Source organism: Nothobranchius furzeri, chromosome 16 (assembly GCF_043380555.1).
Source record: "Nothobranchius furzeri strain GRZ-AD chromosome 16, NfurGRZ-RIMD1, whole genome shotgun sequence".
In the NCBI taxonomy this organism is placed as follows: Eukaryota; Metazoa; Chordata; class Actinopteri; order Cyprinodontiformes; family Nothobranchiidae; genus Nothobranchius; species Nothobranchius furzeri.
Genome location: NC_091756.1, coordinates 62,837,525 through 62,850,563, shown reverse-complemented (window position 1 = coordinate 62,850,563; position 13,039 = coordinate 62,837,525). Strand labels below are relative to the sequence as shown.

Sequence of the window (13,039 nt, the reverse complement as noted above, 5' to 3'; positions counted from 1 at the left end):
AATATTTAGCTTGCTAACTAAATATTTATTTGGAAACTTTAACATTTATAAATGTATGAATAACATGGTGAAAATATGACTTCGAAAAAGTGAACTCCCAATTTTTTCTCTTATGATATGCTAAATAACCAAAAATATTGCTATTAGATTATGACTGTTTGACTTTACAAATGGCACCCCATAACAGCATGCGCGCCTCGTGCACGAGCCTACTATTGAAGCTGCCGTTACGCTTTTGGCCTGAGTGGGGCAATCGCGAGCATAAAAATACAAAACTCCGTGAAGTCCCTTTAAAAAGGTCAAAAACAACAGCACAGTCTCTTGTATTGTTTCTAGCCAAAGGTGACTGATCATTTGCTGCTATGGCCCCCATACTCGGGGACTCTCTCCCCCGAGCCTGAGATCAGTGGACTCGGTGGCCTCCTTCACCATCACCCTCGTTATTCTGCTCCTTCTACTGTATCCGCCTTTCCCAGAATCCACTGATTTCCCTCCTTCCTATTCATTTTCTCTCTCCCTTTCCTTACATTTTTAATCACATAATTTTTCTCATTTCAACCGCATTTTTTCATCTTTTGTTTTTATTCTTTTTATATGTAAAATAGTTTTTTGTTCTTGTGAAGCACCTCATGATTTTTATCTTGAGAGGCGCTATATTAAAGATTGTTTTCTTTCTTTTTTCTATACCATGAAGATGAGCGTTAATACAGCAAAGTAAAATAAAAGCTGGTGAGATTCATTGCTTAATTGTAGGTGTACTATAGGACCACATTTAACATAATCTGGAGAATATGGTACAGTTCAATGTCATTGTTTTTCTATGATAACAGTTATTTTTAAAACCTTTGCAATAACTAGGCATTATTAATTTGTTATATTGGCTTAAAATATAAAAATGAACTCTTGCTTAAAGCAAACTTTAAATTGTACTTTTTTTAAGAAAAAAGGAGTTAAATTTAGAGAAAGAAAATAATAAATACACAATAAACATTTTTATTAACACATTTCTTTAAAACAACAGGCCAGATTCTTTGTTGTATTTCATCATAATTTATTACAAATATTTATCAGTGTAATACTTGAAGATAATAGAAAATAGACATCTGAAATAAACATTAATTTATAATCTTTAACTCAGTCGCTGCCAGCATTTTTCAGCGTTTTCACTTTTTTTTAAGAGTCACTGAACATTGCGCTCTATGATGATGTCAATGACTAAACCAACAAAACAAAGTGTAGACTCACCTCTTACATCAGGAAGAACTTGCGCATTTTGATCGTTATCGTTCTTTCGTAATCCGTTGTGGAATTGTGATCGGCAGAAACTTTATTTACAGCAGCGTTCCAAAACGACACCCACAGTCAAAACATATTGCAAATGACGACTTTAGTCGTCAGTGGCAGTTAATGAGTTAAGGATTTATTTTTGATTGTCTGTTACATTTGTGGTCACATTTCTCTACTTTTTAACAGTGCAATGGATGCTGAGAGATATATACGCCATCCAGAAGCTGAGAACTTTTGGCACGTGTCTCAGAAATCAGGAGATCTGGATCAGAAGAGCAGAGATGGAGAAGGCTGGAAGCTGGTGTCTGTCCGTCTTTCAGGAGGTGCACCTTGGGGGTTCACGCTCAGAGGAGGACTGGAGCACAGGGAGCCACTACTCATAACCAAGGTAAATAACTAAAACAAAGCATTTAACATAAAAACACCAGATGTGAGTTGAAGTGTTGTGTCCAAGTTTCTTGGTTACAGAGCAAAATAAAAATTTCTTTTAAGAAATATTTAAAATTCCTTATTTAAACAGAAAAACTCCCTTTTTAAAGTTCTCATAACACTTCACACATTAAAAAACTATATATATTTATATTTTTTAAATTGTTACGATCTCTTTAGTATGTGGTGGCTCATCATCTTGCATGTAGCTGTGTTTGGTTTAACCAGATAATAAAGGCTAACTACAAAAACTCCAGAGAGCAGCTGAGACGTCATGACTAATAATAAAACAGGTGATAATTGAATATTTCATGTTCTACTGATCACTGCAGATAAGTTACGGAGTGTTTTTTGTCTCAATTCAACATAACAAAATGAAAAATGCAGAAATGACTCATTTTAATACACAGTGCTCTCTGTCGCACTTTCTCGCAACAGTAACCAGTGAATTATTTGTCACTGGGAATTAGTTAAAGGAAAATGAACTCAGACATTCTAGCAGGTCAATGTGAGCCCATGAAATATTTCAGCTGGAAAATTAACTCCGTGTTTTATGGAAAAAGTTTTGGTTCCAATGTGAAGTGTCAGATATTGGATTTAGTTCCACATTCAAGCTGAAATCTCTCCTTTCTCTCCTGGTGGTTTCTCTACACACCTGCCAGCTCAGGGCCTTGCTTTTAGGCACAGTGGGCTTAATCATTCATGGTAATCATGTAGGTGTGCTCTTATGGAAAACAAAACATTTGAATGTGGGTAAAGGTGCTCTTGGAGAGTACAGACACTCCCCCCCCATCCCAAGGCTCTTTGTCCTGTCTTGTGTGCACAGCGCTTTCTGCATTTTTTTCTGGAAACTGGAAATTATTAAAAGTGGACCTGGTCAGTCCTCCTTGAACCGTCACCTTATCGTGGTGGAGGAGTTTGAGTGCCCTAATGATCCTAGGAGCTATGTTGTCTGGGGCACTTAGTGCCCCTGGTAGGGTCTCCCATGACAAATTGGTCTTAGGTGAAGGGTGAGACAAAGAACGGTTCGAAGGATCTTTCATGGCGGTTAAAACGAAGAGTCGGAGTACCCGGCCCGGAGGGTTACCGGGGTCCCACCCTGGAGCCAGGCCTGGGGTTGGGGCCCGTGAGCGAGCGCCTGGTGGCCGGGCTTTCGCCCATGGGGCCCGGCCGGGCCCAGCCCGAACCGGATACATGGGCTCGTCCAACTGTGGACCCACCACCCGCAGGAGGAACATGAAGGGTCCGGTGCAATGCAAATCGGGTGGCAGACCAAGGCGGGAGCCTTGGCGGTCCAATCCCCGGACAAGAAAACTAGTTTTTGGGACATGGAACGTCACCTCGCTGGCGGGGAAGGAGCCGGAGCTTGTGGCAGAGGTTGAGCGGTACCGGCTAGATATAGTCGGACTCACCTCGACACATTGCATTGGCTCTGGAACCCGAGACCTGGAGAGGGGTTGGACACTCTACTTTGCTGGAGTTGCTCCGGGTGAGAGGCGGAGGGCTGGGGTTGGCTTTTTGTTAGCCCCGAGACTCTCTGCCTGTGTGTTGGGGTTTACCCCGGGGGACGAGAGGGTAGCTTCCTTGCGCCTTCGGGTCGGGGAACGGGTCCTGACTGTTGTTTGTGCTTATGGGCCAAATATCAGTTCAGAGTACCCACCCTTTTTGGAGTCCCTGGGACGAGTGCTAGATAGTGCTCCATCAGGGGACTCCATTGTCCTGCTGGGGGACTTCAGTGCTCACGTGGGCAATGACAGCTTGACCTGGAGGGGTGTGATTGGGAGGAACGGCCCACCTAATCTGAACTCGAGCGGTGTTTTGTTATTGGACTTCTGTGCAAGCCGCAGTTTGGCCATAACGAACACCATGTTCGAACATAAGGATGCCCACCGGTACACTTGGTACCAGGGCAGCCTAGGTCACAGGTCGATGATAGATTTTGTAGTCGTATCATCTGACCTGCGGCCGTATGTTTTGGACACCCGAGTGAAGAGAGGGGCGGAGCTGTCAACTGATCACCACCTGGTGGTGAGTTGGATCAGATGGCAAGGGAACATGCCGCGTAGACCTGGCAGACCCAAACGCATAGTGAGGGTCTGCTGGGAACGCCTGGCAGAAGAACCTGTCAAGACGGTCTTCAACTCCCCCCTCCGGCAGAGCTTTGACCACGTCCCGAGAGCAGTGGGGGACATTGAGTCCGAGTGGGCCTTGTTCCACTCTGCGATTGTCGAGGCGGCTGTTGCTAGCTGTGGTCGTAAGGTGGCCGGTGCCAGTCGTGGTGGCAACCCCCGTACCCGCTGGTGGACACCAGAGGTTCGGGGAGCCGTCAGGCTGAAGAAGGAGGCCTACAGGGCGTGGCTGGTCTGTGGGTCTCCGGAGGCAGCAGACAGGTACCGGATAGCCAAGCGGGGTGCAGCAGTGGCAGTTGCCGAGGCAAAATCTCGGGCGTGGGAGGAGTTTGGTGAGGCCATGGAGAAAGACTATCGATCGGCTCCAAAGAGGTTCTGGCAAACTGTCCGGCGCCTCAGGAGAGGAAGGCAGCAACTCGCTCACACTGTTTACAGTGAGGATGGGGAGCTGCTGACATCAACTGAGGCTATAGTCGGACGGTGGAAGGAATACTTTGAGGAGCTCCTCAATCCCACCAATGCGCATTCCGAGGAGGAACCAGAGCTGGGAGGCCTGGGGATGGACTGTCCGATCTCGGGGGCAGAAGTTGCTGAGGTAGTCAAACAACTACACAGCGGCGGAGCCCCGGGGGCGGATGAGGTTCGTCCTGGGTATCTCAAGGCTATGGATGTTGTAGGGCTGTCATGGTTAACACATCCCTACAACATTGCGTGGTCATCGGGGGCAGTTCCTAGGGAGTGGCAGACCGGGGTGGTGGTCCCCATCTTTAAGAAGGGTGACCTGAGGGTGTGTTCCAACTATAGGGGGATCACACTCCTCAGCCTCCCTGGAAAGGTCTACTCCAAGGTACTGGAGAGGAGGGTCCGATCGATAGTTGAATCTCAGATAGAGGAGGAGCAATGTGGTTTTCGTCCTGGCCGTGGAACTGTGGACCAGCTCTATACCCTTGCAAGGGTGATGGAGGGGGCATGGGAGTTTGCCCAACCAATCCACATGTGCTTTGTGGATTTGGAGAAGGCTTATGACCGTGTCCCCAGGGGCACCCTGTGGGGGACGCTCCAGGAGTATGGGGTGGGTGGCTTTCTGTTAAGGGCCATTCAGTCCCTTTACCAGAGGAGCGTGAGTTTGGTCCGCATAGCCGGTAGTAAGTCGGACCTGTTCCCAGTGAGGGTTGGACTCCGCCAGGGCTGCCCTTTGTCACCGGTTCTGTTCATCACTTTTATGGACAGAATTTTTAGACGCAGCCGTGGTGTGGAGTGTGTCGAGTTTGGTGGCAGGAGAATCTCGTCTCTGCTTTTTGCGGATGATGTGGTCCTCCTAGCTTCATCCAGCTCTGACCTCCAGCTCTTGCTGGGTAGGTTCGCGGCCGAATGTGAAGCGGCTGGGATGAGGATCAGCACCTCCAAATCTGAGACCATGGTTCTCGACCGGAAAAGGGTGGCTTGCCACCTCCGGGTCGGGGGAGAGGTCCTACCTCAAGTGGAGGAGTTTAAGTATCTCGGGGTCTTGTTCACGAGTGAGGGTAGGAGGGATCGGGAGATCGACAGGCGGATTGGTTCGGCGTCTGCAGTGATGCGGACGCTGAGCCGATCTGTCGTGGGGAAGAGGGAGCTGAGCCAGAAAGCCAGGCTCTCGATTTACCGGTCGATCTACGTCCCAATCCTCACCTATGGTCATGAGCTTTGGGTAATGACCGAAAGAACGAGATCGCGGATACAAGCGGCCGAAATGAGTTTCCTCCGTAGGGTGGCCGGGCTCAGCCTTAGAGATAGGGTGAGGAGCTTGGACATTCGGGAGGGACTCGGAGTAGAACCGCTGCTCCTCCGGATCGAAAGGAGCCAGTTGAGGTGGTTTGGGCATCTGGTCAGGATGCCTCCTGGACGCCTCCCCGGGGAGGTGTTTCGGGCATGTCCTGCCGGCAGAAGGCCCCCGGGTCGACCCAGGACACGTTGGAGAGGTTACATCTCCAATCTGGTCCGGGAACGCCTTGGGGTCCTGCCGGAGGAGCTGGTGGACAAGGCCGGGGAGAGGACGGCCTGGAGCTCCCTAGTTGGGATGCTGCCCCCGCGACCCGGACCCGGATAAGCGGAGGAAGACGAGACGAGACGAGACCTGGTCAGTTGGTCTCTCAACGCGATTGACAACATTTTTTCAATGATGAGAACGAGATGAGGGGCTCCCGGATGCCCCTCTGGGACAGAGCCAGCTGGGTATATCATGGACTCCTGGAAACAGTGGAACCTGATATGCCTCTCTCAACTGTCTGTAGAGGATTCTGAAGATGTTTGGATATTCTTCATTTTGGTATGCTGCTGTTTGGCATGAGCGGTTACCTGGCTTACCGAAAAATTAACGAGCTTTCGAAGAATATTGGCTCAATCCCGGAGCTCAGGGATGGATTACACCGCGCTGTGAACGCACAAACTCATATAATTGTCGAGATGAGTCGCAAGCTTGGAACTTTGGCTGAGATTCAGGCTCTGACACAAAAGGTGGATACTATCGAGGAGAGAGTGGACGGATCAACACCAATTGGGATGGATTAATTACGCCATTATTGGATCTAGAGGGGTTGAAGGCCAACAGAACACTAAGGCAGAGAGGAAAGTATCTCTGTCTGTCCCCAAAACAATCCTTATCTGAATCTGGTGCCCTTGGAGCATGTGAGGCTGAAATGTAAACTCCCCCCTCAGAAGAAATGTGGAATGCTGCCGTTGCTATGGAAACTCTTTCTCCCTATCCCAGCCTGGGCAGGACGGTGACCGGTGAAGGCCGTGGAACCGTATCTAGGAGTCGCTGTGCTCTCTAACCCATTATCTCCCTCCCCTGTCCAAACGGAGGTGATGAGCACTGCCCCATGCGGCTGCACGCACTGAAGTGAGGAGAGTCCCAACCCTACCTCCCCACCTAGTGGACACGTATGTTGTGTTGTCTGAAGTCTGTGTGCATTTCTGTCTGAGGTGTTTTTTTGCATAGCAAAGCTGCCCTCTGGAGGGTAACTCTGAAGTGCCTTTTTTCCCTCCCCCTGACTATCCTCAAATAAACCCTCTTGATCTATTACGGTAGCGCGACTCGGGTCGCGAACGACCACAGTCACCAATTCTTGTCATGTGTCTATGTATGTATGTCTGATCTCAGAATTGTGTGTACTGAAGCTCTAATTTCCCTCTGGGATTAATAAAGTATTTTTGAATTGAAATGAATTGAAGTAAGAATTTCATGTGGTCAAACTTAGGTACAGTAAAAAAGAAACTCTACATAAACTATGTTCACACCCAGAATCGAACCCAGGTCTTCAGCATGAGAGTCCAACATCTTACTAGGTGAGCTATTCACCAGTAACATTCATAGTATCTGTAACGTTTATATCCTTGATGACAGCTGAAACAACGTCAAACCAAAGAACGGTTCGGAGTGAAAATGGCTATTTTGTTGCTAATTTGCAGGAAATATCTAGAAGAAAGTTCTACAGAAAGTAGCTAAGGGTCCTCAGAAATGTAGCTAGCTTTGTCACTAGGCGTTAGGAACAGCGACAAAGTGGCACTGCCTCTCTCTCTGCTGCTAAAGCTACGGATAGCAAATGCTACGGGCGATGCCTGAGCGTGAACGCGCATGAAGCAGCCTGCTCGACCCGAGCATCTCTCTTTTTCTGTGATTTTACAGAAAAACAGACAATCACAGTAAAAATGCCAGGGCTCGTTCTACAGGACCAGGGCATTGCAGGAGAACGTCTGAAGAAGACATTTATTATTTCTATACATGTTTTGGCTGTCACACTTCCATAATGCCCCTTTAAATAGCAATTAAAAGCTACAGGATCAACACAGTACCATTGAAAAGGCGAGTTTCTCTGAAGTCACACCATAACTTCACTTCTCTGTTGACTTTGTAATGATTTACTATGAAAGACCTTGCTTGTTAATTAGAAACGGTGAAATACCAGCACCTGTTTGTCTGTTTATCATTCCTGTATTGACACAAAAAGAGGGGTCCAAAGTTCATTCCAGATACTCCACCATAGCACAGCCCATTACCACTAGTTTTACAAGCGTGATTGAAATGGCTGTCATTCTGACCATTATAACTATTAGAAGCTGTAAGATTAAAGGGAAGAGTTACGCTGTTGATAGCTTGAGGTGAAAAATTTCCCAGTTTGGCTGCAGTTTCCAGCTTGGATCATTACTGCTTTTAACAAATAATATTTAGTTACCGAGTGCCCCATCTGTACCACAGCGACCAACAAAATCAGCTTGTGTACATCGGATGGTGAGGTTTGTTCTCTGCTTTGTTTTTGTTCCTTCATTAGGAAACATCCAATGGAAACATTACTTGTTTCCATTGCATTTTCTACAAACATTTACTGATTTTTCTAAGTACTATAATAGGAAAACAGTCATTTATTGGTTAGGCGTGTAGGCTTCTGAAGCTGTCTTGGAAGAGCTCTTTTTGTTGTTGTTGTGACCTACGTTGCGTGTTCAAAGATGTTACCTGGATATTAGCTGTCATGCTCAGTTCTACTGGATTAAATGCGAGTATGAAGGGTTGTTAGCAGTACCAGGAGCAGACAAGGAATGTTGGAGCTTTTCTGGAATTTCTTTGAATTAACAGTGAAAAGCAGGAACTTGTGATATTTTTATTTTCTCAGATGAACTTTTCTAAGGTTGATTTGGGGTATTGCTGTTAAATGATTTGTTTTACCCTAACCCTTATCAAAATGCAACAACACCTGCCTTCCTCTCTGTATATGTACATGAGTCTGTTGGCTTCTTCAGACAAATATGTGAACATAATGCATAATTATACCATAAGAGTATGAATATGAGAATACAATCAGGAGTACAACAGTGGAGTACTTTGCTTGTTTACAGTTTAGAGATGGGGAAAACAAGTATTTTCATTATAGTTGGGTGTGTACTATTTTGTGAGTGATGTGTTAAAGGTGTGGTTCACTGAGAACCATTTTTCAATTATTTAATTATTTTACTAATTTAAACCGTTAAAATGCTAGAATTAGAAAAGCCTGACAGATCTACATCACACTGTCACTTAACATTCATGGACTCACGACAGGGAAGGCTGTTGTTGGCTTAGCATCCAGGAAACATCAGGAATTGTCTTTGCTAGTAGAAGCTAACCGTTAGCATTAGCAACTCCACAGCATGGCAGAAGCTCCTTCAGGCTTGTGTTATTTGTGCAGATAAGACAACCACGTTGCAAAGTAAACCGAGTCAGTGGTAGAGTCGTGTTGCTGTTACCCAATCAGAGGAGATGTCCAAATATCAGGAAATAAGACTCCAATTCCTGCCGTCTGGAGCTCTCCTCTGATCTGGTAATCTTCTAGATCCAGTAACAGACGCACCGGGGTTTTTTGTACTCAGAGTACAAATTATTACTACAGACCACTGCAAATGTATTGAATAAATGAGTGAACCGCACCTTTAAAGTAGCACTGAACTGGTACATTATTAATACAGTAGATGTGTAAGATGGTGCTGTAGGAGTGAGTTTCTGACAAGCTTTTATGTGTTTTTATGAGAGAAAGTTTTTTCATCTTGAATTCACCTTGTTCAGTTTGGGTTCTTCTGCGTATTTTTCCCAGCTTGTTGTAATAAAATCTAATTTAAAAAGGCCCATAGTTTGACATGTTCATAGTATTGGTTAAAAAATGTCCTGGATCTAATTAAAGTTCTCAGCATTCCACTCATAACTCAGGTTATGCTTGAGGTCCTTGAGGATTTAAAGTTCTTAGTTTCAATAAACTTAAATGATCCTGTTTTACACAAGACATCTGGACACGCACCTCATGCATATCGTTCCTCGACTAGGATCAGACTTTATATGGGGAAAAAAATGAATGTTGGCTTTTTGCGAACCACTACCAGGCATACTGCAGCGAATACTTTAGCTCTTACACATTGTGGTAAATCACCTGCAGGTAAACATGTTTTACCAATTACTGGAGCTGTTGTGTGGCAACATGACGGGCTATATCTGGGTGCTTCAGGACTGCTCAGCCTCAGGAGCAAATATAATTTCTTAGAGAATAAAATGTAGGTTGATGGCTAAAAGACTAGTCAAAAACATCAGATGTTTTTAGAAGTCCAGCTGTGAACATCCAAAAACCTTTTTTAGCTGAGGTTTTAATATTCCTTTACACACGCCATTCAAAGGAATTTTGCCACTGGCCACTATCTTTAAAGTACATCCAGGCCTTCAGTAAAGGATCTTGGGTATTAACAATGCAGTATATGAATACTACACGAACTACAGAAATGTACGTCCTTAGGGCACTGGTTATATTTGGAAATTAATACATCTAGAAGGTTTGCAAGTGCACGAGATGTGCAGGGGGCGATGCATCAGAGATCAAGCACAACTAACCATAAATGATACACCACCAGTCTGTGGAAATGTACTGAAGAAAAGCTGGGTTGTATATTTTTACCACCTAATCTTCATTTCAGACCCCTTTTCAAACAGTCCAGGGGCCTCATTTATCAAGCTTGCTTACGCACAAAGCGGGGTCGGAAAACTGCGTAAGCAACTTTCCACACAAACTTTGGGATTCAGGAAAGAAAACTTATCGGAAAAAGGTGCACAACTTTAAGTTGACTAAGGGCCTGGCTTACACACATGCTGGACATGGAGAGCACCTGCAGCGCTGCTGCTGAGAAGGATAAAATAATGAGATCCTGCAGCATTATCACTTGTACACACACACACACACACACACACACACACACACACACACACACGCACGCACGCACGCACGCACACACACACACACACACACACAGCCTGAAGTGCAGAATACAGAATGCAGAATATCAGCAGGGGGACAGATTGAGACAGAACATCATGCGTGTGTGACAGTGTGTGTCCTGTCACTGTGACCCGATCGATCATGCGCCCTGGCTACTTGTACAGGGGAGATCTCCGTTTGGGTGACTGGTTAGTGCGCATGACTTTCATCCAGGAGTCTGGGGATCGAATCCCGATCGTATCATTTTTTTTATACCCGCCACAGATCTCTCTGAAGAAGTCAGCATTGACGGCTTCAGCAACGCTGTACCACTCTGTGGATTTTCTCTTATTTGTTTTGCAAAAGCACTTCCTTTCATTTCTCCACCTCACCCACAGGTACCTCAACTTCTGCTTCTGTGAAATAGTCCTTCCTTGATCTGCCTTGGTCTACAGTCGCCATCGTCATTGGCGGAGCGCTGCAACAGCCGGCTTATGTATATGCATGAGATCCACAAGGCACTTTGCATTGACCATTTATGGCAGTAAGTGGGCATGGTGAGGGTGGGATGTGACTAAAATGCAGCTGAGAAACATTCTGGTTAGTCTCCGATTTATGAAGCGGAGGTTGCGTGCAGCTGTGCGTCCTCCATGTTTGATAGATCACACACCTGCTTGGTGTAAGTACATATTTTTGCTGAGCTTAAGTACGGTTTTAGTAAGGATTCTGCGCCATGTTTGATAAATGAGACCCCTGGATCTTTGTTGTTGTGAAAGCATTTGTCACAGTTGCACAAGTTGTGATTTTCAACTGATTTTATGATTTCTCGTCCAATTCCGGAAGCTGCAACACTTGAGCACTACGTGTTGAGAAGTGAGTGACACGTGTCACTAAAGTTAAATTAGCCTAATCTTCCCCTTGGCTCACAACGTAGTGGAAACGCAACAAACCAGGGCTAAAACGAATATTAATGGTCCAGAGTCCTTTAGTTCTGGGGGGAACAGTTCAGGATACTATTGTTAAAACTTAAAGTAAGAGTTATGAGTGTAGGACTGCAGTTCTACTAATAGCCCCACCATCAATTATGACCAAATCACTCTGTAGTTCTCTTCTGTTTGGTTTTTGCTTTGGTTTATTGTTTAACTGTCATCATGTATCACTGCTGCAAGGACTGCTTTCTGTCACAACTCCGAGGGAATAGCTACACACACTCTCTCCCGCTTCCTCTCTAGTCTAGCATTCGTTGTGAGGACGGTCATTGACTTCCATTCATTTTAGTGACTGGATTGTGCATGTGCCTAACCATAACTAGTCTACTCCTAACCCTATCCTTAACTAAAACTTAATTCACACCATACCTTTAAAACTAACCAGTAGAGCTCTGTGACATTGTCCCAAAGTAAGGACCAGCAAATTGTCCTCTCTTTGTTACCAATGTCCTCAGTTTGCAGGTGAAAACCTTGTTTTGGTCCTCACTTTGATGTATAGACCGGTACGTACACACACACACACACACACACACACACACACTAATATATGTAAAAGCTTTAGGAAACCATTATAAAATACTCTTCGAGCATAAGACTGCTAGTTTGCACCTGCACATTAAGATTAGTTCATTGTTCTTAGGAACATTTGTTTTTAGGGTTTGCTTGTTTTTCCTTGTTTTAATTTTTAAGAGTATTATTGAACATATATGGAGTTGAAGTGTGGATATTAATACCAGTCCTCTAAATAGTCGTTGGTAACTGTGTTGAAGGATGTCACATGTTCACCAATTGTTGAAATGAAAATAGAGGTTGGGGAAATCTGTTCTCTTCATTCAATAAACTACACGCAGATTTGTTTAAAGTTCACACGTCGCTTACACCATACTGTTGGGGTATTGACAGCGTGAGCTTGAGTCAGGTTGGAAACGTGTTTCACTCCCAAGTCGGTAACCTGTGAACAAACTTGTGGTAAATCATATGTGACATATGTGTGAGCGTCCTGTCACTGACCCGATTGATCATGCGCCCTGGCTACTTGGCCAAGGGGATGTCCCTTTTGGCTGACTGGTTAGCGTGCGTGACTTTCACCCGGAAATCTGGGGATCGAATCCCGCCTGGGCCCTCGTTTCTCCACCTTGCCACACATAGACTTAGAATAGAATAGACTTTATTGATCCCACAGTGGGGACATTCACTTGTTAAGCCAGCTGGAGAACCACATCTACTGGTCATCCTTTAGACCTCCAGGGGGCACGGCAGAGCCTCCCCAGTCCGACACAAGTGCTCCACTTGGGCTATACTCTGACCCAAGTCCCGGGGCAAGAACAGAACTAATGGTCATCCTTTAGACCTCCAGGGGGCACGGCAGAGCCTCCCCAGTCCGACACAAGTGGGTGACATGACCTTGCTGTTTTTGGTGCTTTGTCAAACTACAAATATTCGTGTGTGTGTGTGTGTGTTT

The 13,039-nt window shown here is 45.4% G+C and overlaps 1 protein-coding gene across 5 annotated transcripts in view; it reads left to right on the top strand.

Annotated features, from left to right (window-relative positions):
- The window catches only part of shroom2a (shroom family member 2a), a 65,284-nt gene that overhangs the window by 2,949 nt on the left and 49,296 nt on the right, over positions 1-13,039 (top strand). For 3 of the 5 annotated variants that reach the window (XM_054734719.2, XM_054734718.2, XM_015975544.3), the window contains exon 2: positions 1,474-1,675. In XM_054734719.2, the coding sequence (XP_054590694.2) occupies positions 1,478-1,675 (198 nt within the window). In that variant the 5' untranslated portion in view covers positions 1,474-1,477. Of the gene's footprint in view, positions 1-1,473; positions 1,676-7,709; positions 8,118-13,039 lie in introns of those variants that run through there. The other 2 variants (XM_070545910.1, XM_054734720.2) reach the window with 2 other exon arrangements.